This window comes from Corapipo altera, unplaced genomic scaffold (assembly GCF_003945725.1).
Source record: "Corapipo altera isolate COAL_440 unplaced genomic scaffold, ASM394572v1 53, whole genome shotgun sequence".
Classification (NCBI taxonomy): domain Eukaryota; kingdom Metazoa; phylum Chordata; class Aves; order Passeriformes; family Pipridae; genus Corapipo; species Corapipo altera.
This window is the reverse complement of record NW_020884900.1, coordinates 3,618,281-3,645,644: the sequence shown is the minus strand read 5'-3', so window position 1 is coordinate 3,645,644 and position 27,364 is coordinate 3,618,281. Positions and strand designations below refer to the sequence as shown.

General features: G+C 40.1%; 1 protein-coding gene and 1 long non-coding RNA gene across 2 annotated transcripts; one reads left to right on the top strand and one right to left on the bottom strand.

Moving 5' to 3' along the window:
* Positions 1-449: 449 nt before the first annotated feature.
* Positions 450-17,208, top strand: RGR (retinal G protein coupled receptor). The gene is made up of 7 exons (XM_027649532.1): positions 450-622; positions 2,937-3,093; positions 4,686-4,807; positions 13,560-13,713; positions 14,252-14,369; positions 15,827-15,940; positions 16,865-17,208. Exons 1-7 carry the CDS (start codon positions 544-546, stop codon positions 17,006-17,008), a joined length of 888 nt encoding a protein of 295 aa, XP_027505333.1. The 5' UTR covers positions 450-543; the 3' UTR covers positions 17,009-17,208.
* Positions 15,884-20,116, bottom strand: LOC113950130. The gene is made up of 3 exons (XR_003528673.1): positions 20,014-20,116; positions 19,583-19,817; positions 15,884-16,004 (listed from the first exon to the last, which is right to left on the bottom strand). It is a non-coding gene; the product is annotated as an uncharacterized LOC113950130 (long non-coding RNA).
* Positions 20,117-27,364: the final 7,248 nt, after the last annotated feature.

Below are 27,364 nucleotides of genomic sequence, written 5' to 3'. Positions count from 1 at the left end.
ACTATACAGAACAGTTATTGCCTGAAAAATGCACTGGCCAGTTCCTAAAAAATGGGTGAGGGGAAGACCTACAAGCTGCAGAAATTATCAGTTCATACTTTTCCTCTAATTACCAACTCAATGAGTGCCTCTTTATTTTTCAGGTCACTTCCCAGTTATATATTACGTTTCCTTTGTTCCACAACCTTTAATTCTTTTCCAGTCTTGCAGAATTAACTGGACAGGTTTTTTAATCTTGTCTTTACAAAGAACTTGTTGTAATTGCAATGAATGCTTTCATTTTGCTGGTGTCTGAAATACGATTTGCAGGAGAAGGGGGAGTGTGGGTTGATGCTAGTCCCATCATTAATAACATTCTTGCAGGGATTGTAGTGGCGGGAGTAAAAACCTCAAAGCTTTTATATAATAACAGCATGTGTCTGCACGTGAGCTGCTCCTTTAAGAAGCCCTGGGTTACTGGAAGTAGAGAGATCTGGAGAAAAGGCAGCCCTACAGCTATAACAGAGGGCAGAGGTTAAATATTTTGACATATTTGCCATAAGAATGGTCACTCCACACCCTCTCCCTGAAGGCTTCACTGAAATAGAGGTGTTTGCCCTGGGCACTGCCCTGCTGGTAGAAGGTAAGTCCGATGTGGGACCTCAGCAGCAGTAGGACTTTTTCCCCTATTATTTGTGATGAGAGGGGGAAGAAAAATTGAAATAATCTGCAGCATTTGTGGTACACTGACCGTGGTTACTGTGGCCACATCACCAGTACTTCTGCTGAGTAAATCAAGGGGAGCTCTAAGCCGTTTGCAGTGAAGATCTGCACTCTATGCGTGGCTGTGGCAGCGAAGTACTTCTCAAGATTTTGGGATTTAAGATTTTGTTGTTGACTTTTAAAGACAATTTTATCTTCCTCGGGGGAAGGATATTGAAATGACTGATAGTCTCTCAATAAACTTGGACTGCTTGTTTTGTGGGCTGTGATGACTCTCTTATAATCCAACATGATAGGTCCAAAATAGCCTGTAAACTCTTAGCATGCATCCAGATTGCGTTGGTAGAGCTGCAATTAATGGCTGCTGGCTAAAAGTAAAAAACCTGTATCAATTTCATTTAGCCAGTGTGGACTTTCCTTAAGGCATAAGCCACTTTGTTGAGAGACTGCAACAAAACTGTGAACTTATATCTACCTTGCAGCTAGCAAAGGGGGTGCCAGGGACCTGCGGCTGTTGAAGTTAAAATAAAGTAAATGACACCTAAAACTAGATGTGGTCTAACACATTTATGATTTACTAAACACAAATATTTTCTGTAGGGCTTTAGGCAAAATGTGCCCAGCAGATTGGCAGTAAAACTCTGTCTTTGTCAATGGACTTAGCAGATCGAACTAAATAATTAAAGATTAATTCACTTTCTGAAGACTCTGAGAGAAAGTTGATGAAGACCCCTCTTTTTACTTTTTGTGGCAGCTTATGCAGTTTGCAAGGAAGCTATGGGGAAGAGTTCCATTTACTTTATTAACTGGACACATTTGCTGATCTGAAAATGAAAGTTCAAAGCTATAATTTTTAAATTTAGTAAGTTCTCTATTTGTACACTCATGCTGACCTTCAAGAGAGCAGAATGTGGTGAAGCCTGAAGCTTCAAAAAAACAAGGGAAAGACAGAAAAAGTTGATGTAGTAATAACTCTTCAGCTCTACTCTAAATATGCTCACAACATATCTCTCCTAAAGGCTTCTTTGCATTTGGGAGAGTTGACAGCAGTTTTACCCTGTGGGTGGGAGGTAATCTGGCAGGGAGGAAATAAGAACAGCAGATCTCAAGTGACTCCAAATATTTCTCCTGGAAATATTTTGTTATATGTTGTGTAATAAACACACATCAGCTGTTACTATGGTTATGCCATCAGCCATTAATGCAATTAAGGTAGAAGCAGGATTTTAGACTAGAAAAAAATCATCCATCTTATGTAACCACGGAATTAAGACAATGAGCATAAGTAACTACAGTACTTTACAGAATTAGGGGATATAGAGTTTTTCTGTGCTACATAATTTCTTTTTCCAAGAAGAACACAAAGAAAAAGACACCGTGTCTCTCATCTAACTGAAACTCAGAGATTGAATGTTGAGTCAGAGCCTCATCAGAGCTAAAATAATTCAGGTCACCTTGAAAAGGGCATTAAAGGACAAAGCTTGAATTTAAACCAGTGAAAAATGGGTTTCAGGGTGGCACAGCTCTGTGCTGGGTGAATAGCTGGGGTTGCTTGGATGGTTCTGTCTGAGGACCAACATTTATTTATTTTTTTAAATCTGTCTGTGACTGCTTTTCATAATTAGATTATTCCTTTCCATGTATAGTCTATTGACGAGGCGCAGTAATAAGATTGAGCTGATGTGATTCAAGCACTGTGTAGGCTAACCTTAGACAGAAGCCCAAAGGGAGCCAGGCTGACTGAAACACAGCTGAGGGATTTCCATGCTTAGACACAAAAGAATGTTATAATTGATATTGAACACAACCCTTTTCTCTATCAAAGGCAGGCCTGGAGATGTGTACACCAGCAGCATATGCTGGCTGTCAGCCCCTCTGAAACTGCCTCCCCTGCATCTCCCTTGCTCTGAACTATGTGTCCCTGGATGAACTCTGACAACTCAGTTTCTCTTATTATAACAAAAAGCAGAATTACAAGCAAGATCAAACCATTTCTGCTCCACGTGACTGGCCATATCCCTGACGCAGTTTGGAGCACTGGCTTCAGCTGTCACCTACAACTTCTCTCTTGAAAGCCTTTGTAACTTGCATGCAGACTGACCACTACAGATTTATTCCCTGCGTGCGTATGAGTTTCCACTGTAATTATTGTTCCCTCATTAAAGAAAACAACAGTATCATTGTAGATGTTTTCCATTTCCAGTTGAATCACACCAAACAATTCTATCTTTCAGCCCTGCTTGGTTTCTGTCTGAATGGCTTGACAATTCTCTCCTTCCGAAAAATCAAAGAACTCCGAACACCCAGCAACCTGCTGGTTGTCAGCGTTGCGCTGGCTGACTGTGGGATCTGCATCAATGCATTCATCGCTGCCTTCTCCAGCTTCCTAAGGTACACCTTAAAGCTTTTCCTAAGGGATGCTCAGAAGAACCGCATGAAAATTAATAGCTTAAGTTGTAAGAGATCAAAGTAATTAAATGACTCTCTCTCTACCACAACACATAGCCAACCTTCTTATTCTCTCAATTTGAAACGGGAAAATGAAACTCTGTATAGCTTTACCAGGCAAGCAGAAAAGCAGATTTTACTGTGTATAATCACTGGCAGAGTGTAAGATTGATTATAGAAGATATTTAACCAGACAGCTTTACCCGTCATTATAGAAGCTACTTGAATACCAAAATACCATTTCACTAAACCTCTAGATTGACCTCAAATTTATCTGCAAGTCTTTATCTGTTTGGGGTTTTTTTATTAACCTTTCCATTAAAGCACTTATTTGAGAAGTTTCTGTTACCAGGGAGTTCACATCAGTTATGACACAATTGTTTTTCTACATTTTCACACATGTCAATCATTTAATCAGAGGACAGAAACAACATCAAGCATTTTAGTAAATAATTACAACAAACAAATCACAAGCAAATCATACTCAAAAAACCCACCACCACTATATAAAATAGCTGATGAATAATTTCACCTTGGTATCATATTTTTACACCCTGGAAAGACCTTTAATTCAAAACAGAAATGCATTTCAAGCCAGAATGTGACCACTTTATTATCTCTTAATGGCTATAAAAAGTATTTACGAATTAACAAGTAAATAAGTTCCAATGGGGCCTTATTTAATAATATTTTACCTCCTATATAGGTCAGTCTTGTTTCAGACACTTACGTCCAACTGTAGTAAATAAAGACACCTTTATGGAACTGGAGCTGAGAAGCCAAGGTCAATACATCAAAATGTATTTAACCATTGCAGGACCTTTTCTTTCAAATAGGACCACAAGTTTCCCAGCCTCTCAAGCAGTAAGCTGTCTCCTGTTCCAGGGGTAGTCTCCTTATGTATTATACCGGTGTTGTGTAAATATATGAGAAAGGAGATTGCTGAAGATTTCTGCACAGCCGTGTTTACGAGCATAAGAGTCAGTTTAGATGAACACAGAAAGAAAAAAAAGTCATGGCTCCTTTTCATTCTGTGTCTGCAAAGACATTGGGAAGTTCTTTTCCTTTTCATTATACGTCTGCAAAGATATCGGAGGCCTCAGTCTGGCTATCAAGAGTATTTTTATTTGTTGTGAGCTTTTGTACTGTGTTGCATGGTGAACTCAGTTTCAAAAATTCATTTGCTACTTTGACGCATTGATGAATTGGCTGCTCATAAAGGATACAAATTTCGAAGATGTGGATAACTGGATGAAATGTAGATTTCAAATTTAAATTTAAACTTTTCAATGCAAAAATGCAGGGTTATATTTTCATCTCAGTATTAAGAGTAGAAATAGCTGCTGTACTGTATCAGACATCACAGCAAGAAAAATGCTGGCATATACCTAAAGGCAACCACAATAGCATCTTTTACAATGTCTCTCAGAGAGCTTGAGCACAGTCTATCATTTTACCCTCTCTGTTAATGAATTTCCAAACATGTCTTCATCTTTCTCTACCATTTTCTTAACATATTCCTTGTTTGTTGACAGATACTGGCCCTATGGCTCTCAGGGCTGTCAAATTCATGGATTCTGTGGCTTCCTGACAGCACTAGCCAGCATTAACTGCAGCGCTGCAGTCGCCTGGGACCGATACCATCACTACTGTACAAGTAAGGGCCACAATTTACTGAGCAACCCCACCCAGATTCTGCTACAAGGCAGCTTGCTTAGGTTTCTGAGAATCAAAGAAAGCACATATTTATTATTTGTGTATCTTACACCTAAGTTTGTTTATTTTACACACTAGAGACGGAGCAAATATAAACAATTTCTCCCAAGGACCTCTTCCCATACAGGGAGCAATCATCAACCACCTTCAGGAGATATTTCTTCTTCCAGATCACATCCAAGTCATGATCCTCTTGCCACGCTTTCTCTTAAACCATAACGATTTTTAAAATAAAATCCCAACCGAAATCCAACCCTTTGCATTGAGGAAAAATCTATTCACCTTGGGCTTTCATCCAACACCCTGCTGCGCACCAAACAGATATTTATGCCCATGCAGAGTTTACTAATTACAGATGAATTTGATGTAACTGGAGAGCCGCCTCTGCAGAGACGGCAGCTGGAACAGAGCCCATGCAGAGGCATGATCAGGCAGACAGAGCTCAGCAGTCCCTTTGTGTGACACACAGGCATTTTGGGGTGCCAGAGACATTCGTGGGGTTTATGTTTCATTCCAGGCCCCCTTATGAGCACTGGAACTTGATACATTTGTTCCCAAGCAAGGAACAAATTATCTGCAAGTTTCAATAAAAACGGCAGAGCTATTTTTAAGTACTAATTGATAAGAGTAGGAATGTGCTCATGTGGGTTTTTTTCCTTAGTGAAGGCCATTTTTTGTTTGTTTGTTTTTCTTGCAATTTAGTTTTTAACTAACTCTGACACCTCACCTGGATTTAATGGAAATCTAATGTTAGATAGGGAGATCAACCTACGAAAATAAATTTGTCCTTTTTTGTCAATTTATGAAAGAATATTTTTGATTTAGGTGAGAAATAGAGATTGACAGGATTTACGAATATATGGATTTGACTTCTATCACAGAACTTCCTCCCAGTATTTGACAGTACTTCATTTGTGCATTCAAATCAATCCAAGAATGGAAATGTCTGCTGAATTAGGGTGCTGAGTTGGATTTGGTGTCTGCAGGGACTGCTAGGATTTGTGCTGGAACTCCAACCATGCACTAGCCACTGCTGTGGATACAGGAGAATAACTCCATTCTCTTAGCTAGCCCAGAAGTTGGGAAGCACACCAAAAGGCTTTATCATCAACTGTAAAACAAATTGGCAGCCTTGTGAGCACTGGAACTTGCAAAACCTGCTGTCTTGTAAATAAAACACGGTGCACAGGGATGATATTCCTTTTGTATAACAGGATAGACCCATGCTGACTGCTCTGTGGGTGCTTTCATGGGGACTCACCTCTCCCCAGACATCATCTTTCACAGTAAATGCAGCAACTTAGTACCTGTCAGTCCCCACTTCCTCCTCCAGTTTACTTTAAGTAGCCAGAGTTTTCAAAAGTTATTGGGAAGGGACTGAGTGACAAGCACAGGGTATACAATTTCATGCCCTTCGTTATGAAAAGTGAAGAAGACATGATATGAAATACAAATCTCTGTCCTATTCTGAAAGGACAAAGAACCTCTTAAAGGTCTTTTCCAACCTTAACTATTCTATGTTTCTATGACATCCTGGCACTCAGCAGTGTTTGAAATGCCCTAATCTGCACTCTTTGGCCATTTTGGCAGTCATGTGGGAGCTCTGCCATCTGGGAGAAATGGATGAGGTCCTCCCATGCAGATATGCAGCTTTTATGTTTCCTGCTAAAGCCTGTTTTTTTCTAGAAGAATGAGGAATCCAGAGCACTTCATGTAACCACACTGTTCTCAAAAAAAGCTGTCTCTTTGGCAATGTTGATAGACAAATTCAACCCTCCTTTTCTTGTGATAAAGCACAGGTTGCTCAGACCACTTCACAAAATATTTTCTAAGGGAAATTGTAGACATTTGTTGGGGAAGAAACTGCTGAGCTGCAGTGCTTCAATGCCCTCCTCTGTTAGCATCCACACAACCTTTCAGGCACAGCCTCCATGTGATTAAAGCAGCAAATAGTGAAACACAAACCACACAGGGAATATATTCAATCTGATCATCCTGTTGAGGTGAAAAGGTTGCCAATTTTTTGTTCTGCAACTCTTACAGGAATTCAACTCAGGCAAGGAAATTCTTTTTTTCATGTCTAGATAAAGGACCCCAAAAAAGCAGGCTGTAAGCTAAATCCATACTAACACCCCTTGGACATCAAAATGTGTCTGGAGCTAGAAGAGCAGCATCTGTATTTTACAAGAGAGAGCCTGAAAATAAGCATGTCTTGGAAAGACATTTTGCTCTCTGCAACATTGACTTTAATGCCTTTGTGTCATGACTTCCTCCAGTCATGAGCACACACTACATTAAGAGCACAGGCAGAGAGACCCTAAGGGCACAAACTTCTTTACTTTGCTCAGATTGTTACTTACTGATGGCCAAACATGGCTGCTACAGCGAACACTCTGAACAACAAAACCTAAAACCCAGAAGGTGCTCAGGCCCTGGGGCTACTCCAGTAAAACCAGCCCTTTCTAGTTGCATCCTTCACATGCTGATTGCAAGGAAGATTAACTCATATTTCACAAACATGCTATATCAGACCTGCAGGCTATACTGTGTTCTCAATCCATACATTAAACTCCTGTTGACACCGGTGCACACTGCATGCCTGTACAGAAGGTACAAAATACCTTTGCCTAAAAAACAAAGCTATCAACCTTGTATCTTCATTAGCCAGGAAATGATAATCCTTCCAAACTCAATTACATCATCCCCAATTTTTTTGTCATGTCCTAACAGTTTCCCAAGAAAACCTTTGCTGTAGCATTTCTCAGTTTGACACTGGATTATCCACTATCTGTATTTCTGAGGAAGAAGGGGCTGACGGGAATGTGAGAGATTACTATGATGATAGGAAAATTTGGGACTTTACAGCCATTCTGGATGCCAATAACACAAATTTGCTCACCAACACTGAAAACAAACAAGTTTTTAAATTTGGCAGTCAGTACAACCCTCAGTGACAAAGGGCTAGCCTTTAGAGTGTATTGATAACTAGACGAGTCACTCTTCAGAAGTGAGGTTGATATTAACTGACATAAGGAAGAAAATAGTATTACCACCACACGTGATAGAGAAGGTAGAGTTTCAAGATATTTTACTCTGCCCTCTTTTGGTTTTTTCCTGTCAAGCAACCACACTGGGCAACTATCTTCATCCCCTAAATGTAGCTTTGGGGCCTATGAGGTGCTGCGTTCACAACAAGGAGAAGAGAACCAAAGAAATAGCCTGAAAGTATGCAGTAAGAGGAGAAAAGGCAGGGAAATATGAAGAGTATCAATGTCAATCACCAGCAAGACGGAAAACCAGATAAAATTGTATTTCAAAATTTGATCATTAAGGGGAAAAGGAGAAAACAGAAGTAGTTTTATCCTAGTGCCTGACAGTGAAGAAGGAAAGGGCGAACTCTGAGGGAGCTGTCTGTCAGCAGCCAAGCATTCAGGACAGAAGGTGACAGTTTTCATCAAGGTAGACATTATAGTTCTCCCTCCTTGGCCATTCAGAAAAGAAAAATGTCCTGAATTACGTTAACATAACAAGGGAGGAAAGACACAGCAGCCTGGGAGGCCTCTCTGGAGCTGGGATCAGGCAAGCAGAGGGCAGCTGGTGGAGATCCCAGGGGATCAGTGACCTGGATAGCAGGCAGTCACGTACCACAGAGATGTCCTTGCTGAAGGCATCTCAATCAAGCACATTATTCATTTTGGTGAGGAGATGTCACACTGCCACCAGAAGTTTGTGGAGAGAGGAAGGATCCTGGTCAGTTTTTTCCCTTTCATAAGTACAGTTACAGTTTTAAAAGGAAAGAAAAAAAATCTAGAAGATTTTACACTTGCATTTAAGAATTAGGGGGAAATGGAAAATCTGAAGTGATTTATGTCATTACTTCTGTCTATACTACAAAAGAAAATGTGAATAAAACCAGCAGGGATTTCACAGCAGTATTCAATTTCAAGAAGTAGAATTGCAGTGAGTTTTATCTAATCCTTAACATTCAAGGAAATCTGGGTTGTTATATCAGTATTCAAAAATTACCAAACTACCATTTGTTCCAATTTCAGCTGTCAGCTCTGTCAAATTAGGAGCAAATCCTTAACTCATGTCATATCTACTGCAGCCACCCTGCCACATTGCCTTCATCTAGTTTTGCACCTGTATCAGTTTTCCCTGACAAAATGTCAATGTTTATATAGATCTTGCATTTTTCACTGAAGTAGAAGGTAATCACCAGAACAGCTCTATGATCATGGAGAACCACAGAAAAAAAAAAAAATCAATGGAGTAAAAAAATCCCTTAATTAGGTTATTTTAAAGAGCTTTTTCTAATAATATGCACAAAATAAGCTATTACGCATTGCAGCTTTCTTATTTCTACAAGAAATGAGTACTTGTGAGCACCAGTGACTGGTGCTTTTTGCAAAGCAGATTAAGTAGGTACTAACACCTACTTTACTTATGACTGATACATATTTTTGCTTATAAGACTTTCAAATATCTTCGTCTTTGACAACCTTCTAATCTTAAGTGATGCATGCCATGAAGTCTGGTACAAGCTATATTGTTCTGGAATATATCATAACTTAATATTATACAGCTATTATAACTAAACCATTTGCAAGAATGAGGAAAACAAACTTTTTTCTGTCCATCATAGAAAATCCTGTTCACGTTTTATTTGAGAAATTCCCTTTGAACAGCAGGCTGAAATCTAGCTGAAAGGTAGCCACTGTGTCAGTGATGTATTTTTTGCTCTTTCTGTGCAAATCAGCTAAACATTTGAAAAAATCATAAATCTTAAAAAAAAAATCTACATTTGTAAATGTTCCTTCAAACTAAAGATGGAGATATAATTTATGGTTATGTCACCAAATACTGGCCATCATAATCAAAAGGATGAATGTCCCATGCTCTATCTAGTACTTTCTAAAATTTAAGCTCTTGACATCAGAATTTTAGTAATCTTTAAATAATGGTGGGAGGGTTCTGTTTATGAGAGTGACCTTGTTCTGTCCCAAAGCAATTACAGAAGCCATTTGAAATCCCCTGTATTAATATTGCACTGTATGGAAAAGAGAAGCTTTACTTTTGCTTTTCAAAGGGAGAAAGCCAGAGCACAAGAGTGATTAGACTTAATAGGACCAAACTGCAAGCACTGGGCCCTAATTAGGAATTATATCTGTAAGCATACGCTGAACTCCATGCATAGACATTTAATTGAATTAGGACCTACACAGCTATTATGTTAAATTTTATCAGGCCCAAAAAAGTCATTTAAAGTAAAGCAATGGCCTGCTGTGCACAAAAACAACCAAACCGCTTTCCACCTAGGCTCTTACTGTCAGCCTTCTCAGGGGAGGACATTTTTGCCATGTGAACCAATCACAATTCTTTCACTGTTCTTGTACTGAAAGTTTTTTTTTTCTGGGTAAAACTAAAATAATATTGAGCTTCTTTACTTTTACATTTATACATTTCTAGCTGCTTTTAATGTGCGAGTAAATATTTTCTGAAGGGTCAACAAGCAGCTGATTTCACCAGGTCTGCTTCACCATTAATCTCATTTTGCAAAAGGTTAAAGCCAAAAGGAAAAACTTAATTTTGTTCTCTCTTCTAGTCTCCAAAATAGGATTCCTTAAGTGTGAGGAGAGACAATAGAGGAACTCAGCCTCAAGATGAGATTTCCAAAGGCAGGCTGTAAAGACATGCCTGGGGCCAGACTCCATTTTTGCATAGTCCTCCATTCTACATCTAATAAGAAAATGGTGATCCCTAACATATGTGGAAAAGTAACTAAAACAAACTTTTTCTTATAGTTTTTCATAGAAAAGGCACAAACATTAAAGCAAAATTTAGGAAAATAAAGAGAAAAAAAAAAGCAAGTTAATGAAAAATAAGACGTGGCACCTTGCTGAGCTCCCAGAGCCCTGCCAGGCCTGGGGGCTCTCGAACGTGGAGGGAACTGAGGAAGGGCACTGCCAGCCACAAGTACGGGGTGGTTTCCCCTGGAGTGTTCTATGGGCTGCACTTTTCCCATTAAAGAACTCAACATGGAAATCTTCATTAAAGCCACTCTTGATAGAAAATACTTGAAAGCCATTTCAGCATGAGGCCTCACAACTCTCTTGTTGCCTGCACATAGCCCAGCTGGAAGCACACAGGCCAAAAGATGTGGCACCAAGAGACTGGGCACCACAAAAGATCCCACAGGTGGTTGCAGACAGGGGAGCAAGAGTTTCTCCAGTTTTTCTGTGCAAGATGACAGCAGGGAAGGTGGGATTATATCGGATTAAATCAATGCAAGGATCCTTTTGTTACATGCAAAGATCCATAAGGTGCTGGTGTGTGACCAGGACCCGGTGCCATCAGAGTGCCTCAGTCAGGGCCCATCGTGCTTTGAAACCTTCACAATACTGCAGTAGTTCATGAAGTGAAAGGATGGGGCAAAAAGAGAACAAAATTTCTGCCACAAGATACCACAAAAAGTAACCGATATTAACTATTTTATAAAAACTGCTGAGAATCAAAAACCCCACAGGATTTAGTTCAGGGTTTTTTCAGAATACCAGAGGGCTTACCACTTACAAAATTTTATTCCCAAAGCAATAAAGCTGCTTTTGGTATAAGCTTGTTTTAAAAGATACACAATTCAGATCCAGGTTTCAGTGCAGCTGCTTTTGATAATGCCTTTAAAACGCTGCTAGAATATGTAAAACGCAAAACAAAGCTGACAGCTTATGTAATAAGCTTTGTCCCGGTTGAATTTCAAGTTACAGTTGTGTAAAGCCAAGCTACAAGAACTGCTATGTAGAACACAAATGGACATCTTGGATGCTTGTTTGAGCATATACATAAGTTGCACTCACTTAAGAAAGATACAGCTTAAGGTACATTGCTTCTTTTAAACAGAGAGATTACAAATAATTACAAGTTACTAAAAAGGTTTACTTGCATTGCTAGTTCCCTGAATCAAAACCTATTCTTTTGTTTTCATCTATGTAATTCTAGACTCATATTATGTCAGTATTACAAAGCAATATTTAAGCCTTTGAACCAAAATATATCTTCTATGTAGGAATCATATGAAAGACAGATATTAGTCATTAATAATTCTTCATTAGTAATTATTACAAAATAATGTTTTAAATTACAAAAAAATCAATTTTTTTTTGTAACTACCATATTAGTATTAGTATTTATAAACAGGATATTCGTTACCTTTTTCCTGGTATTTAAATTGCAATGTGTACCCCTGTCTTTTTCCATGACTAATTTTTGAACACCTGCACCAAACAAATTTTCCAAGTTGATTTTTAGTGCAATTCAAAGTCTAATTCTTTTCCCTGAAGAACTCTGGAAGATAAGAAAAAGCACAGAGGTAGAACCAGCATCCTTGTAAAAAGGGCAGTTTCACTAACAAACTCACTTTATTTTCCTTCTTTAAAATATACAAGGACATTACCACTCAAAATAGCTATTGTGGAGTTTGAGGTCTTTCCTGGAGCTGCTGCCTTATAGAGACCTCCAGTTTGTGTGGCCACCCATGAGTCAGCCACATCTGACCCCATGGCAGGGCCTCACCTCACACACCTTATCCCCAGTCTCTTCCGAGAAAGGTCAGAACTGGCCTGAATCTTCCTGCCTGTTGTCATGATGCTGCTGTTAAGGGCAGACAAAAAGATTGCTTCCCAACCTCAGCGAAAATTACATCATTACTTCTCCTTAATGGGAGATCTGATTAGAAAGGAGCAGTGGGAAAAGTCACCGTTCTCCTTGCCGGTGCAGCTGGCGTCATGGATTATTCAGCATGGCCATGACGACAGACATTAGCCTCCATAACAAAATTATCCAGACCTTTTGACACGCAAGCAGCAAGACTAACACAATATCCTGCAGCAGCAAGGAAGCCTGCCTGCTTCTCCATGAAGAAATACTTCCTGTGTCTTCTGAAGTTTCCAGTCCTTCTTTTCATCCATTGACCTATTCCTGTGATATTTTATGAAACCGGGTGAGATAGGCACAAGTGAATATTTTTATTATAAAATTAGAAAAAAAATCACTAGTGCTGAGCTTCACATTTCCTGTTCCAGGCTAAGCAATGATCTTAAGGGCAAAATTACTTGTCCAGTAGTATTTTTAGAATGAGATCTGTTGTCAGGTTGTGTGTATATATGCATATATATATATTGATGAACAGCAGTTTTAGAACAGAGTATATTTGATATCCACACCTGCCCTGCACTCCCAGCCAGGCAGGAAGGAAGTAGGCAGGGGCTGGGGAGTGTGTGCAGAGTCACGTTTCTGATCTGACCCACACCCTGCAATGGGACTCTAGTTCTTCAAACACTATTTATTTTACCGCCCTGTTCATTCTACTCTCTGTATCACCTGAGTCTTTAAACACATTCCCAAAACACAAGAATATAAGGTTTGTTACAGCAGCTGTATCTCCAGTGTGGTACAAAGCTAAGCAGCAATAAAGCATTTGTCTAAGTAAAGTACTCAAAAGGGAAGTACAGTTTGCTATTTCCTAAAGTTTAAAAGCTTCCTTCATATTTTATGCCAGACTGATTCCTCCAGATGCAGGTCAGCTTCAGGGTACAAAACACAGACAGCTGCTTGTTTCTGCCTGAGGCCCAAGGGCCGGACAGCTTTTCCCAGTGGTTTTGTTCGGATCATGGAGATTCCCTTTTCTTTTCCCACAGGGAGCAGGTTGCAGTGGAGCACGGTCATCTCCATGATAGTGTTTGCATGGCTGTTTGCTGCCTTTTGGGCCGTGATGCCCTTACTGGGGTGGGGGGAATATGACTACGAACCCCTCCGAACCTGCTGCACCCTGGACTACAGCAAAGGGGACAGGTGAGGGCCAGGGCCAGCTCCCACAGGGGTGGGGTGGAGGCTGCTATCCCCTGGGGTGGCCTCAGCAGCACACCAAAACTGCTGTCTCCCATCACTGCTGCTGGGGCAGATGTCCCTCCCAAAGGCTGCCTTGACTCACATGGTGGCATGTGGGAACAGCTTCCTCTGCAGGAGAGGCTGGTGCTCATGTTTCTGCTACTCCCTTGCTCATCTATAAGCTGTATCTTTTCTCTGTTTAGGACTTAAACCTCTTTCAAAGGGGTTTTGGGTTTATACAGTCCAGTGCAAATGTCTGAGTAGGGTTGTTTGGGTTTAGAAAGCAAATACCTGTTGTAATTTTCTACAGTATTATCCATCCCACACAACAGCGTGGCACAGCTTAACTGCCCTTCAGCAAATGCTGCAACTAAAGCATGTTGACAAAACTGGTTTTAGCAATTTTAAAAATACAAGTTGGTAAATACTAACAGCAAGTTTACATAGATACATTAGACAGGAATTAACAACCTCTTTTTTTTCCCCCCCTCACCCTTTCCAGAAACTATGCCACATACCTTTTTTCTATGGCTACTTTCAATTTCCTGGTCCCGGGCTTCATCATGCTGACGGCCTATCAGTCCATACACCAAAAGTTCAGGAAAAGTGGGAACTATAAGGTAAGAAAGTTCCCTCAGCCCCTGCAATCACCTTGCCAAAATAGGGCTGCATACAGCAGAGGTAAAGTCCTTGAAAAAAAAAAAAACCTATTTCTTTCATAAAGGCTTTGGTTCAACTCCTTCTGTGCTGACTCCCCAGTGCTACTTGAGTAGGAGGGTAGTGCAACACAGGATGGAGCCGCGTAGAAAGTTCATGGAAACATTATTCTTAGAGATTTCAACATTTTACCAGATGGCCACATCTGCCCCAACCTAGTGCTGTAAACAGTTCCCCATCAAAGAGGGAGTTGGACCAGTGATCCTGAGGATTTCCCTCCATCAACACTGATCCAACTCTCCTCACAAAATTAACACACAGCATGCAGAATATTTGCCAAATGCATATCAATATTTATCCAGAGAAATTTAGCTCAGGAAGGATTGTTATTTCCTGCTTTGCTACAAGCCCTTAGCTTATCACTGAGGAAGTCAGAACTACAGCTCTGAAAGGAAACACGGAGGCACCCTATGGGGGGAAAGGGGCCTTTCCATACACATTGTGTTTTCACTTGGCTGAGGAAATTCAGAAATCTTTATGAGCTGAAAACGAACGTTTGTGTGTGGCAGTTTTATGGGAATGTAAGGTGGTGATTATATGAGTTGTTTCCTTAGGTGCAGGCCATACAGTCTGGGGCACTGTGCATGGCTGGTGGGCACAGCCTGACCCCTGCACTCAGTAAAGACAGTTAGTTCTCAAGGGGAGTGTTATACCAGCAAAGAGACAGTCAGGCAGACTGTTTTGTAGCTGACTGGAATAAATACATGTGCCCTCTACATATTTCTTGAATAAATCTCAGTGATCTTTATGCCTATCACCTTTTTTTTTCAATGAGTTTACATGCACTAGCACATGATTTCTTTCTTATGATATTCTATAGCTGTGCAGACAAGTTACAGTGAAGAAAATTTAGGGATGAAATTACTGTTTCTCTAGTCATTAATACTTTTAAGATACTTGGGAACAGCTGACCATGAACACCATGGATAGGACCCTAGAATAAAGGACAGAGGAATCCTGCTACCACAACATAGCCACTGCATCCATCTGTTGCACTGCCAGAGCAGTGGCTTCATACAGTTTATTTGTCTGCAAGACCATCTAAGAAGTCAGCAATTTTTTCCTGTTTTTAAATTTTCACATTGCTTTATCCCTTCAGCAATAATCACTGGCCTTGGCCTCCATATCTAGAACACATTCTGATCTACCACAAGGTATTTTGCCACCTCTGCCACTCCCCACCCACACCTGGAACAGGGCTTTGTGCCCACTGCACAGGCAGCCCTGGAGGCAGAACAGCAGTGGGGTCACACATCCTGTTGGCTGATCCTCTCCTGCTACTGAACACAAACCTCTCCCACTCATTTGGTGCAGCGTGCAATTGTGAAACGCAAAGGAATTTATTGCTCTTGTTTTTCAGTTTAATACTGGTTTACCATTGAAGACACTGTTCATTTGCTGGGGTCCCTATTGCCTTTTATGCTCCTACGCAGCAGTGGAAGACGTGATGTTCATTCCAGCGAAATACCGCATGGTACGTCTGTGCCGCCCGAAGGAATCCAGACAATGATATTCTCCTTACTCTCCTCTCTCTGTTCCTATGGAATGATGCCAATTTACTCACAACTGGGTTTACTTGTTAAAACACATATATATAAAGTAGATCTTTTCCTCAAAGCATTCTGTTCATCTACCACTTTTAAGGCAAAGCAGTTAAGCACAGTGATATAACAAGCAGTGCATCACTGCTTTGATCAAGCAGAAATTTGGGAAGTCAGGGGGTTTTTTTCTTCAGCAGTCAATTAGGGGTCTGTAGCCTTTTCTGCTTCATGGTGTGTAGGAGCTTTTTGTGTCCTTCCCAAAGTCAAGTACCAGCTCAAAATTTTCAGTTTTGAAAAGATTGATTGTCTCATTCATATTTCTAATACTTCTCCATCCTCAAGGAAGCTGTAATTGATCTCTCCTAAGGTTATGCTGCCTCCTCTTTCCCCTTTATTCTATGAGTCTTGGCTCCAAAACCACCTCTGGGTGGTAATATCATGCGAAACCTTTCAACTTTCATTCAGTCCCCAAGAAACAGCCCAGTTTCAGGTCACCAAATTCATTACTGTATTCAATATCCCACATAAAATGCATTAGCAACATCAGCCCACTTATTCATTACAAGGTGTCCATGGCACAGCCTTCACTCCTCCTAAGTGTTTGTATCCACTCTCAACTGAAATATCCCTGTTTCAAGCAATAACGATCTAAATTCTTTCACCTGGAGACTATAATTTCTGGAGCAAGGACTTCCAACCAACCAACTTGCTTTTACTTCTCATCTTTCTGGGGGTAGCACAGTACGACCATTGGAGACAGGCATTTTTTTGGTAAAGGGAAACTGAACCTAGGCTGAAATCAGCCAATTGTCTCCTCAGTGCATTTTGTTATTAATAAATATTGTGTCTCACGACAGATTCCTGCCCTTGTTGCCAAGGCTGCGCCAACGGTGGATGCCTTTGTATATGCCCTGGGAAATGAGAACTACAGAGGAGGAATATGGCAGTTCCTCACAGGACAGAAGATTGAGAAACCAGAGGTTGATAACAAAACTAAATAACCCATTATGGCATTAAGCAAAATTATTGCAGGTACATCAGTGAAAGCAAAATGCTAGAGAAAACTGTGTGCATTCTCTGATATGTATGTGCAAAGGTGGTTCCACATTGGAAAGGCTGTGTATTGGCTACAAACAATGAAGCACAAAAAGAAAGCCCTCCAGATAACTGTCCAAACCATCAGGAGCTGCTTGTCAAACAAGCTGCCTTAAATCTGTGTTGATTGTCATCAGTCTCATTTTATATGTCACTGCAAATAAACTATGTGCTGGAAAGCATTTTTTTTCTCCTGATAAAAGCTAACGTAAAAGCTCAGTAAATTAACTGAAGCAGGATATTCATTTATCCAGTGAGGCCTCATCAGATCAATCTGTGCAGTTTGTCCATATGGTAATGTCTGGATTACTAAAAGATTAAACCAGTATCCAGTATTACACCACATGTCTGTATAAATACCTTGTTCATCTGAACAACTCATTTTCAATGCCTTCAAAATGGGAGTTCCCAAATTTCCATCATGAATCGGATATCCTACTTCCATAAAAACATTTTAGCAGGCATGTTACCCCAGTAAGGAATATTAGCTTGGCTCCTATTCAAGTGAATCACTGTGTGACATTCAGCTTTATCACACACTAAACTGCATCAGATTTTGCAGCTGCTACTTACTAGGACAATAAAATGCTTATAGTCCATCATAAAAAACATTCATCTTTTTGTTGAACATTGAGCAAAAACTAAAGGGAGGTATGACTCAGTTTCTGTTCTAAAATGTCATAAGGATAAAAATTAACTTCACATCTGCCATTAAATTCCCCTATGATCTACATGAGTGAGAACAATCACTGAATCAGTCATGACTGAAGAGTCTGAGCAATTAAAAAGTCATTTATTTTATAATTAACAGAACTTATATGTATTCTGAAGTATTAGGAATTTTAAAATACATTTTAAACACTTGTATTTGCTCATGTCGCTCATACTGCCTATGGGATGAAAAACTGTCAGTTGATGTTGCCTGTTACTACAAGATGTGCCTCAGAATGACCCATTTGTTAAAAAATATGTGCGCGACACAGATTATGAGAGATTGTATGTAAAAAGCCAAACCTAATTGATACTTACAGGAATCATATGGTCCATTTCCAAGCACTGACAGTGAAATGGCTTTTGAAACCAACCAAAGAAAAGGCTGATCTGTCCCTTTGATGCCTTCCAACATATTAGAAGGGAAAACAGTTGTTTAAGGGTTACAAAAGGGTAGATGGAACAATCCTCGAAGCTAAACAATCAGTAGGTAGAAGGGACATTCCCCTCATGGCTAGAGATAGGGAATAAATGTCATTTTGACAGAGAAATCCCAGGGATCCCATTCAAAAATGTGCTTTGAGACTTTGCAAGGCTCAATCTGGTCACAAACTACCTGACAGAGCACTGAATAATGCCATGACAAAATTATTCAAAATAATGACATCTAAAGCTGACAGGTAAGACTTACATCTTAGGTACACATAATATTACACGAGCAGATGACAAAATGTTTGCACTGGTAAATGCAAAATAATGTGTATGGGCACAAAATTACCTTTAAGTATGTACCTACAGTGACAGGCTCTGAATATGTAATTATCTCTTTCTCAGGAAAGAGACCTGGGTAGGTCTTGCAATCATTGGTTCACTTGTCAGGGGGGTCTCACTGACAAATCCCAGCAGAATGCTAAAAAACACTAAAAAAGGAATAGGTAACAAAAGAGGACACATAGTCACACCATTTGAAACCCACTTATTCAGACTTATTGAATAGGGTGCATAGTTTGGGTCATTCCAAGTCACAGAGGATATAGATAAACTAGAAAAGGGTCACAGTGATGATCAAACACAGGGAGAAGCTTGAATACAGCAGGGATAAAATTAAGGAGAGTGCTGGTTCAGAAGAGGTGACTGATGAGGAAAGCAGAGACAGCCTTATTGAACCAGGGATTCAGGGGGGTGAGGGTGGAATGAAGTTTGCTGCTTCCAATAGCAGGAATGATGGGACATGCAGCAAAATTAATTTGAGATGTGTATTTTCTGAAGTTCATGATTTGAGGAGTGTTCTTCATGTGTCTACTGAAACACATTATGGCTTACATAACAAGACTGTAATAGTGTAATAAATAACAGCTTCAGACATTTGGTTAGGGACTGAGTCCCTTTGGCTTAAAGGGAACATACCTCAGGAACTCAGGCTTCAGCTTTTAGTCAATTTTCAAATTGATTTTTGCCTTGCTCCTACTGTAAACTTTTTATTGTGGGAGTAGAAAGCAGCAGAGCTGTTTCTTTGTTCTGTCGGACAGCTACAAACTAAATGTGCCTCTGCTTAGGTTAGTGTTTTCTTTTTTCATTAATTACTGAAAACTAGTGATGGGTAAAGTTGAGTATTATTACTTAGTAAGTTGATAAGTGCTATTCAAGCCTTGAGACAAATGGGGCTTTCCTGAGCAGCATTCAAAGCTATTCTCTACAGCTGCACTGAACAAATGCAAGGTAACAAGATCACTGAAAACTTTCAGACTGAGGGATGGTCCAAAACTTACTGACATACTTCAAAGAACATGGAACATGTTCATACAGCCCAGTGTATTGCCATAAATTTTGGACCACAGCAGAGGCAGTACAGTGCACTACAGTGACATGAGAACAGGTTGTCTCACCCAAGAGGGGCCTCCCACAGCTCTCTGGAGTGAGACCTCACTTCAGATGGTTCCCTGTGCACTGTGTTGCTCCCCTCTGGTCAGAAAACCCACTTGGTTTCACTCTGCACTTCCAAACCTGAAGATGTACATAAACCCTGCATCATTTCTCCTGTCATTTATTTCTGCCATAAGTATCTTAAACAAATGCTTCTCAGTCAGTCAGGCCCACAGCTGTCCCAGCCTAAGGGCTCCTTCGGACAAGTTACAAAGATTCTTCACTGAGTGAAGAGAGGCAAACAAAGCATTTGAACAAACCAGGTGGACTGTAATACCTCCTCAGATCTAGTTCCTAATGCCTTGGCTGATGACTTCCTCCACCAAAGAGTGGAGGAAATGAGGCTGCTCGCAGCTTACTTATTGGATCATGAATAATCTCACTCTGAAACAAAAAAGAGATGGAAATAAACATGAGAGTTTCCAATAACTGGTCACCAACTTCTAGCTCTTACTGACAACTGGTCACTCTTCTAGCTATAACTAGTTCTCTCCACTACTTTACCCACATTAAGAAGAACTGGCTGATGACCACAAAAAGTGCCTCTACAATTTTGCTGTGTTTTGGGAAAATGTCTGGAAGCAAACTGCAGTGCACATGCTTCCTGTTAATTACACAGTTTATCCTTAGCCTTCGCCACAGTACACTGGCCCAGTACCCCATGGCACTGATAATTGTCCAGATCTTGCCAATGGATATCTGTTACCATCCTGATAACATCTGTCACAACAAGGTCCTGTGTCTTGAGTACTTTAGGCAGAAGCATGCAAAATCCCATCATGTTTTTGCACTCTGGAGAATCCCAGATGGCTGGAAATGGGATTTATATTACCCTAACCAAAGTATAGGACAGGGAGTTATACATGGGCTTCAAGACACTCCCATACAGGTGGTATCCCACCTATTATCCAAAGCAAATGGCATAAGAACAAAAAGAGGAGATTCAGCCTAAGTCAGTACAGCCAATATGAATGTCAGTGTCCTGTCACTAAAGATAAGAGTGACCACAACAACCTGCTCACTTTTAAAAGTAATTAGTGGCACTTCCAGCAACTTCACATTAGCCATTTCAACCCTTTGTTGGGGAGGGTTTGAACCATTGCTCACAATCAAAATAGAAGAGGAAAGTGTGGCTCTCCTTAGGGTTCAATTACTTGATTCAATATCCAACCAGTCTCAACACCCAGTGATCTGCAGTATTATATCCAATATCACTTAACCACCCTACTTTCCCTCTTACAGGCAAAGTAATTCTGCTTGTTTGTGTCAGAGTGAACATTTTGACTCATTGATGAAAAACAGAAACAGAAGGCAATTTTTCCTCTTTACCCCTAGAAACAAAGTGTAATTTCTTCAGATTTTCTTTCAGCAGACAGAAATGCCTCACATCTTAAATAGCATCTCTTGCAGTTCTATTTTCAAGGCTATTAAACACCCACAACTCCAAATGAAGTTATAGCATCCTCAGTAATGCTGCAGATCAAGATCTTGCTGACTCAGTTTTCCCACACAGCTCACACTTACAAACACCCAGCAGTTCAATTAAAGGGAGCTGAGTTTTTCTGCAGTGCACATTCTTCATGTGCTTCATACACATTCTGATGTGTTTTTCCTTGCACCTCCAGTGCAGCTGATGGGGACACTACAAACTGATTTAGCAATAGAGTCAGAGGAAGAATTTTCACTCTTCCCAGTCTATCACCATACCACTTCAAAATGCATTATTGTAAAACAGCAAAGTCAGCTGGTTTTGTCACCACAGAGAAAAAAGAGTATTGCCAAATTCCTAAACATGGCCCTAGATGCTAATGACTGGTTTGGTTCAACAAGCTGGGATACAAAGACTAAAAGTGTAACTTAGGATCCTTATAACATGATGACAGCAAGTGTTAATCACAAGTAGTTCTCCTTCCTGTTATGTCTCACCTTAATTTCTGTTCATGTTTCACCTGTGAGGATGACTAAGTAGAGACTCACACCTCAGCCTGTGATATTGAGAGTTTGCATGTTGGAGTAAAACTGCAAAAATATTTAGCACCATCTGCCTATTTATATATATTCACACTAGGATCACAATCAGTGGTCTGTATGAGGTATCCTAGACAGCCTAATACAGTAAATATTCAGAAGGTATTTTGTTTGGAAACAGTCATTTCACTTTCTGCAGAGAAAAAAAAAGAGGATGGATCTGGTGCACCAACATTATGTAAAATAATAAGAATTTTCAAATGGTAAACACACATGCCCACATACCAATCTTAGGTGTTCTTTTGGAGTTTACTAATATAAAGTAATCATTTGTGCATCATTAAAAGAGAACAGGATCCAATAACAGCAACAGAAAGCACAAAAATTCTAAGATCTCAATGATATGCAAGTCTGAATGATTATTAATACAACTGAAATTGTACATGCAAGACTTAAGAATTATTTTTTTTAACACTTTGAGACCCTTGGATTTCCACAGACTGTAATTTATTCCAGTGTTAGCCATGTATGAAATTTTTCAAAGCAGGTTTTGTTCAGAACAGAACACCAGATCATAGAACTGCCAGAAGAGGAGAGCTAGTGCTCTGTAAAGGTGCTGTGCTGGGCTACAGATTTTCCTTCTTTCAGAAGCAGCAGGAGGCAAGCACAGTGGAATACAATTAAGATTATGCACCTAAATGTTTATTTAATGTTGAGAAGTATTGCAGATGCAAATTCACATACCATACAAAGGAATCTAAGTTTAATTAACCCAGGTTTCAAATTAATGTAGACTAATTAAACACTGTTCAGAAACATGATTCAGAGGACAATACTTTTTTTCATTCAGTCTCTAATGGTAAAAAATGTGCTTGCTTTAATAAAAATTTGTTCTTGTGAATGGGTAAAGTAATTGTGCAGTTATAAAACAAGGTCTGATATCTTTACACAGTGCTATCAAAAGTCAAGTTTTAAAAATAATTTTTTTTAACTGGTAGTAGAAGAATGTGACTCTAGGAAGACAAACATTTGTGGCCTACAAACACATATGCCTTATTTTTAAAGGAAGGACTGAAACGGTGACAGCAATAGTTCATTTACATATGCACCAGGCTGGATGGGGCTCTGAGCAGCCTGGTCTAGTGAAAGGTGTCTCTGCCCATAGCAGGGGGATTTGAACTAAATGATCTTTAAGGTCCCTTCAAAACCAAACCAAGCCATTCTATGATTCTATGATATGAAAATCAGCAAAGAAAATTATATAATCAGAAGCAGAGAGCAAACTTTCAAGTCCTACAGCAAGAGTGCTAATTTTTCAATATGCTTTAGATCTTGACAGTGAAAACAAACTGTATATTGACAGGCAACACTTGGAGGCTCTAATTGCTGGAGAAGCCAGTCTAATTTCCTTGGTGAACAGTGAGATAGATTTTTTCGCTCATGGTGTTCAACAATTTGTGCCCACTGGCTGAGATTTGTTCCACTGAACTATACAGGGAGATGCTACGGCAGCATTCTTGATTTCTTTATCAGTGAGCTGACCCATCATTCAAATAAAAGCAGTTTTGCAAGTAAATTATATCACATTAGATGAGAGATCATTGTGCTCAAAAGCAACTGTAGAAGCAGAAGCTTAAGGACGCTATTAACTACAGATAGGGTAGGGAAAATACCATTGAACAAATAGAGGGAAAGCAAAACCAATGTTTTGACGGCAATATTTGCCACCTCTTTCACTACTGAACCAGAGTCATTTCAAACTTCAAAGCTGACTCGCACTCCACTGTTATGCTTCTGGCTCAGCAACTCACTGAGTGGCAGCATCTCCTAGATAAGACATAGAATGGCACCTCTGATGTATGGATCAAATGCTCTATTTCCCAGAGGAGTTTGAAGCCTTTCCTTCACTAGGAAGGTTTCAACTTTCTTGAAATAGACAACAAGCAAAAATCTTAATGAAGGCAAGACAGTGGGCTGATTGAGTTAGCCCTTTATCTACAAGGAGACTACATATTGAGTTACCTGGCATGGCTATGCAATATATCAGCTCCTGGAGGATAGTCCCCAAGCCTGAGTCTGGTCCCCAAGCTCTCCCTAAAAGTGGAATCCACACAGAACGTAAGGAAAATCATCTCAGACTATAAATCTGAAAAAATGTTTCGTTTTTTTTATTTTATATCCTACCCACTTGGCTTTTGTCACCACACTGAGTCACTTCCCCACAGCCTATTTTCAGCAAAGATTCAAAGCCCGGGACTAGGCAACTCAGAATCATTGAATCTAAGTTGAAAAATACCTAACCATCAACCCAGCACTGCCAAGTCCACCACTAAACCATGTCCCTAAGTGCCAAATCTACACATCTTTAAAATAACTCCAGGGTTGGTAACTCTACCACTTCCCTGGGTAGCCTGTTCCAATGCTTGACGTTTTGGTGAAGAAATTTCTCCTAATGTTCAGTCTAAAGCCCCTCTGGTTCAACTTGAGTCCATGTCCTCTTATCTTATCACTTGTTACTTGGGAGAAGAAAGCAATGCCTTTCTTGTAGTGAGGGGTCCAACACTGAACACAGTACTCAAGGTGCAGCCTCATCAGTGCCTCACCAGTGCCAATACTGGCAGATTTTAAAATACAGGTCATAGGCAGATATGGGGACATTTTTAAGCCAGAAACTTTTTCTTGATCAACTTTTTGGTTTTGACTTTCCATCCTATAGTCACATATTTAGGCAACATAAAAATGTGGGAGGTAGTAACTAAGAGATAGATGAGTTATCATTACAGGATGACCTGAGTCATCAGGGAAAATAGCTGTAACCTGACAAAATGTATTTTGGTAAGATCAAGTGTTTGAGCTCCAAGAATGGCAGTTGCTTATATTTATATAAGGGAAGACTTTGCTTTGAAAAACAGAGCTCAGAAAAGGATTTAGGGGTCATTATAGATAATCTTCTCAATGTAAGCTGTCTGGGTAATGCTGTTGCAAAAAGGACTAATGAGATTCTTGAATATGGGTGAGGGAGAATAACATGAAGCAGAAATAATGAAGGATTTCAGCATCGCTTGGTAGCAGTGCCAGGACCCTTACTAGGTTAGTGAATCCTGTCCTGGTGTCCGCATTTTAAAGAGGATTTGAAGACATTGGACAGAGTTCAAGTGAGTGTCACAAATGAATTCTCTGGCTTTAACAAAAAAGCCCATGCCTTCTGACGTGATGGGTAAGAAGTTCAACATATTCAGCTCACTGAAGAGAAAGCATAGACATACCTTCATCCCACTGTGAAGGTAATTGCTCTTGGGAAAGATATACATGAGGAGCATTCCAATCTGCCTGACTGAGATCCAATGAATAAAAGCTGAATTTTAAAAAATTCAGTCTTGAAATAAGGGAAAATTTCACAGCAGCAAAGTAATGAAAGACAGAAACAGTTTATCAGGGGAACTAGTGAAACCACTATCACTTGAAACCTTTTAGACAAAGACAGATAGCTCTGAAGATACCCTTTTACCCTAGTTTCAGGCCAGATGATTGTGATTGTCCTTCTTAGCTTGGTAAGCTGTGAAACCGTAGTTCCCCTATGCATCCTTTATTTCTTCAGCCCTTGGTGAAACAGGACTGCCTACACTGTAATCAATGCTTGCAATGCTTCCGTGATGGCTCAAGTGAGCTACAGAGGTTACGACTGTCAAGGACGCAGAGTTCAGAGTTACAATTGTGGGGCCATGTTGGCCTCATGCTCAGGGAGAAGGGGTGACAGGGGGAAAGTGTTCCTGACTGTGACATGCATGAGATTAAAACCAGAGAGAGGCATCTGGTGGATGAACTGTTGCTTTTTCTATCAGGAAAACAATCTCTTTTTCTCTACATCTTGTTTTTTCTAACAGAGGCATCTACATTGCAGCTCCAAAACCAGCTATGTGGAGCAATAGGCATCCCACAGGAACTTTAAACAAATTAGCCTGTCATACACAGGAGGTGAGACTAAATGACCTTACAGTCCCTGAAGTTGCTTCTTTTTCTTGTATTACCCCAAATATGCTTTTTGTCTTCCCTTCTCAGGTCACTGGACAGAAGCATAAAAAGAGAGAAGCAAAAATACTCACTTGGAATTATCTTTTAACCTGGTGTCCCCTTCCAGTAACTGAGTAAATGCAGTGACTTCCAGGCTACATGAAGGTAAGCAAGATGAAACCCTGTCAGTTGAGCAAAACTGCTCATCTGTGAACCCCAGCTTCCTCCTACCCTCATGTCCTCTTCTAACACAGGCAGTCAGCCCTGACAATCAGTTAAGATTTTGATAGCAGGTGTAAAATTTTGTTCTGGGGTAGCAGTAGAGAGTCATTAACCCTTGTGAAGCTAAGAAAGCTTTCATTTACATTAGGGCCAAAACTGTTTTGACACGTTCCGCTGCTTTCTCCAAACTGACCCACAGAGCAGTTGGAAAGTGGAGCATATCAGAGACACAGTCAGATCTGATCCCAATGTATTTGCTGAAGGAATTCACACTAACCAACTGCACTGGTCTAAAAATGTAGGTGTTTTATGGTCCCTCCCTTTGTTTATTCAGAGGTAGGGTCCTCCAAGGGAAACTGCTCACTGGAGGGCACTGCAGACAGACAGACACACTCTGCTCTCCACATCTGTCTATCCCACAGCAGGTATCAGCACCTCCGGCACTATCACCTAAAGATATTTGAAACTGAAGGTATATAGCAACCATAAATGCAACACATGAAGCAGCAAAGAGTTTAGACCAGAAACATCAGTGGAAAAAAACAAGGTTCTTGACTCCAGAGAAAACCCACTCAGCAGCTGAAATTAGAAATATTAATCCCATGGCACTGCCCATAATTAAAGGCTTCATCTACCACCAAACAGCTGTGTAACTACTGCTGGCTGAACCTCAGTGCTTTGAAATGGGATTAGGAGGCAATGAAAAGAAAAGCAAGCATTGCAAGCATTGGTAAGACAAGCAATACCTTTGTGTGTCTTTTATTACATGGACCAAATAATAAAATCAGTGTCATTTTGCAGTTACTCTTTCTGTCAATTCATTACCAACAGAATTGAGAGTAATACAAACAAAACAAAGGAATTCAGGACTACAAGCATGTCAGTATCCTATTACGCAGCAGTCTATGCTTACATTGAGCCTTTATTAACTTCTTTTTGCTGTAACACTTCAGAGACCTGAGCTTGCCATTTGTGCTGGTTTAGAGTTATTTTTCTTTATAGTAGGTGGCAAAGAGCAATGTTTTGGATTCAAGTGTTGATAATACAAGTATGTTTTCTTTATTGCTGATCAGCACTTACACAGAGTCAAGGCCTTTTCTGCTCCTCATCCCACTCCACCAGCGAGAAGGATGTGGGTGCACAAGGAGTTGGGAGGGGACACAGTCAGGACAGCTGACCCCAACTGACTCAAGGGATATTCCACACTATATGGTATCACACTCAACATACAAAGCTGGGGGAAGAAGAAGGAAGAGGGGGACATTCTCTCTCTCAAAATGCAATGGCATTTTTCTTCCAAATACATTACATGTGATAAATAGTTACATGTGATAAAGCTCAGCTTTCCTGAGGATCCCTGAAGACCTGCCTACCCACGGGAAGTGGCAAATGAATTCCTTGTTTTGCTTAGCTTGTGCACGTGGCTT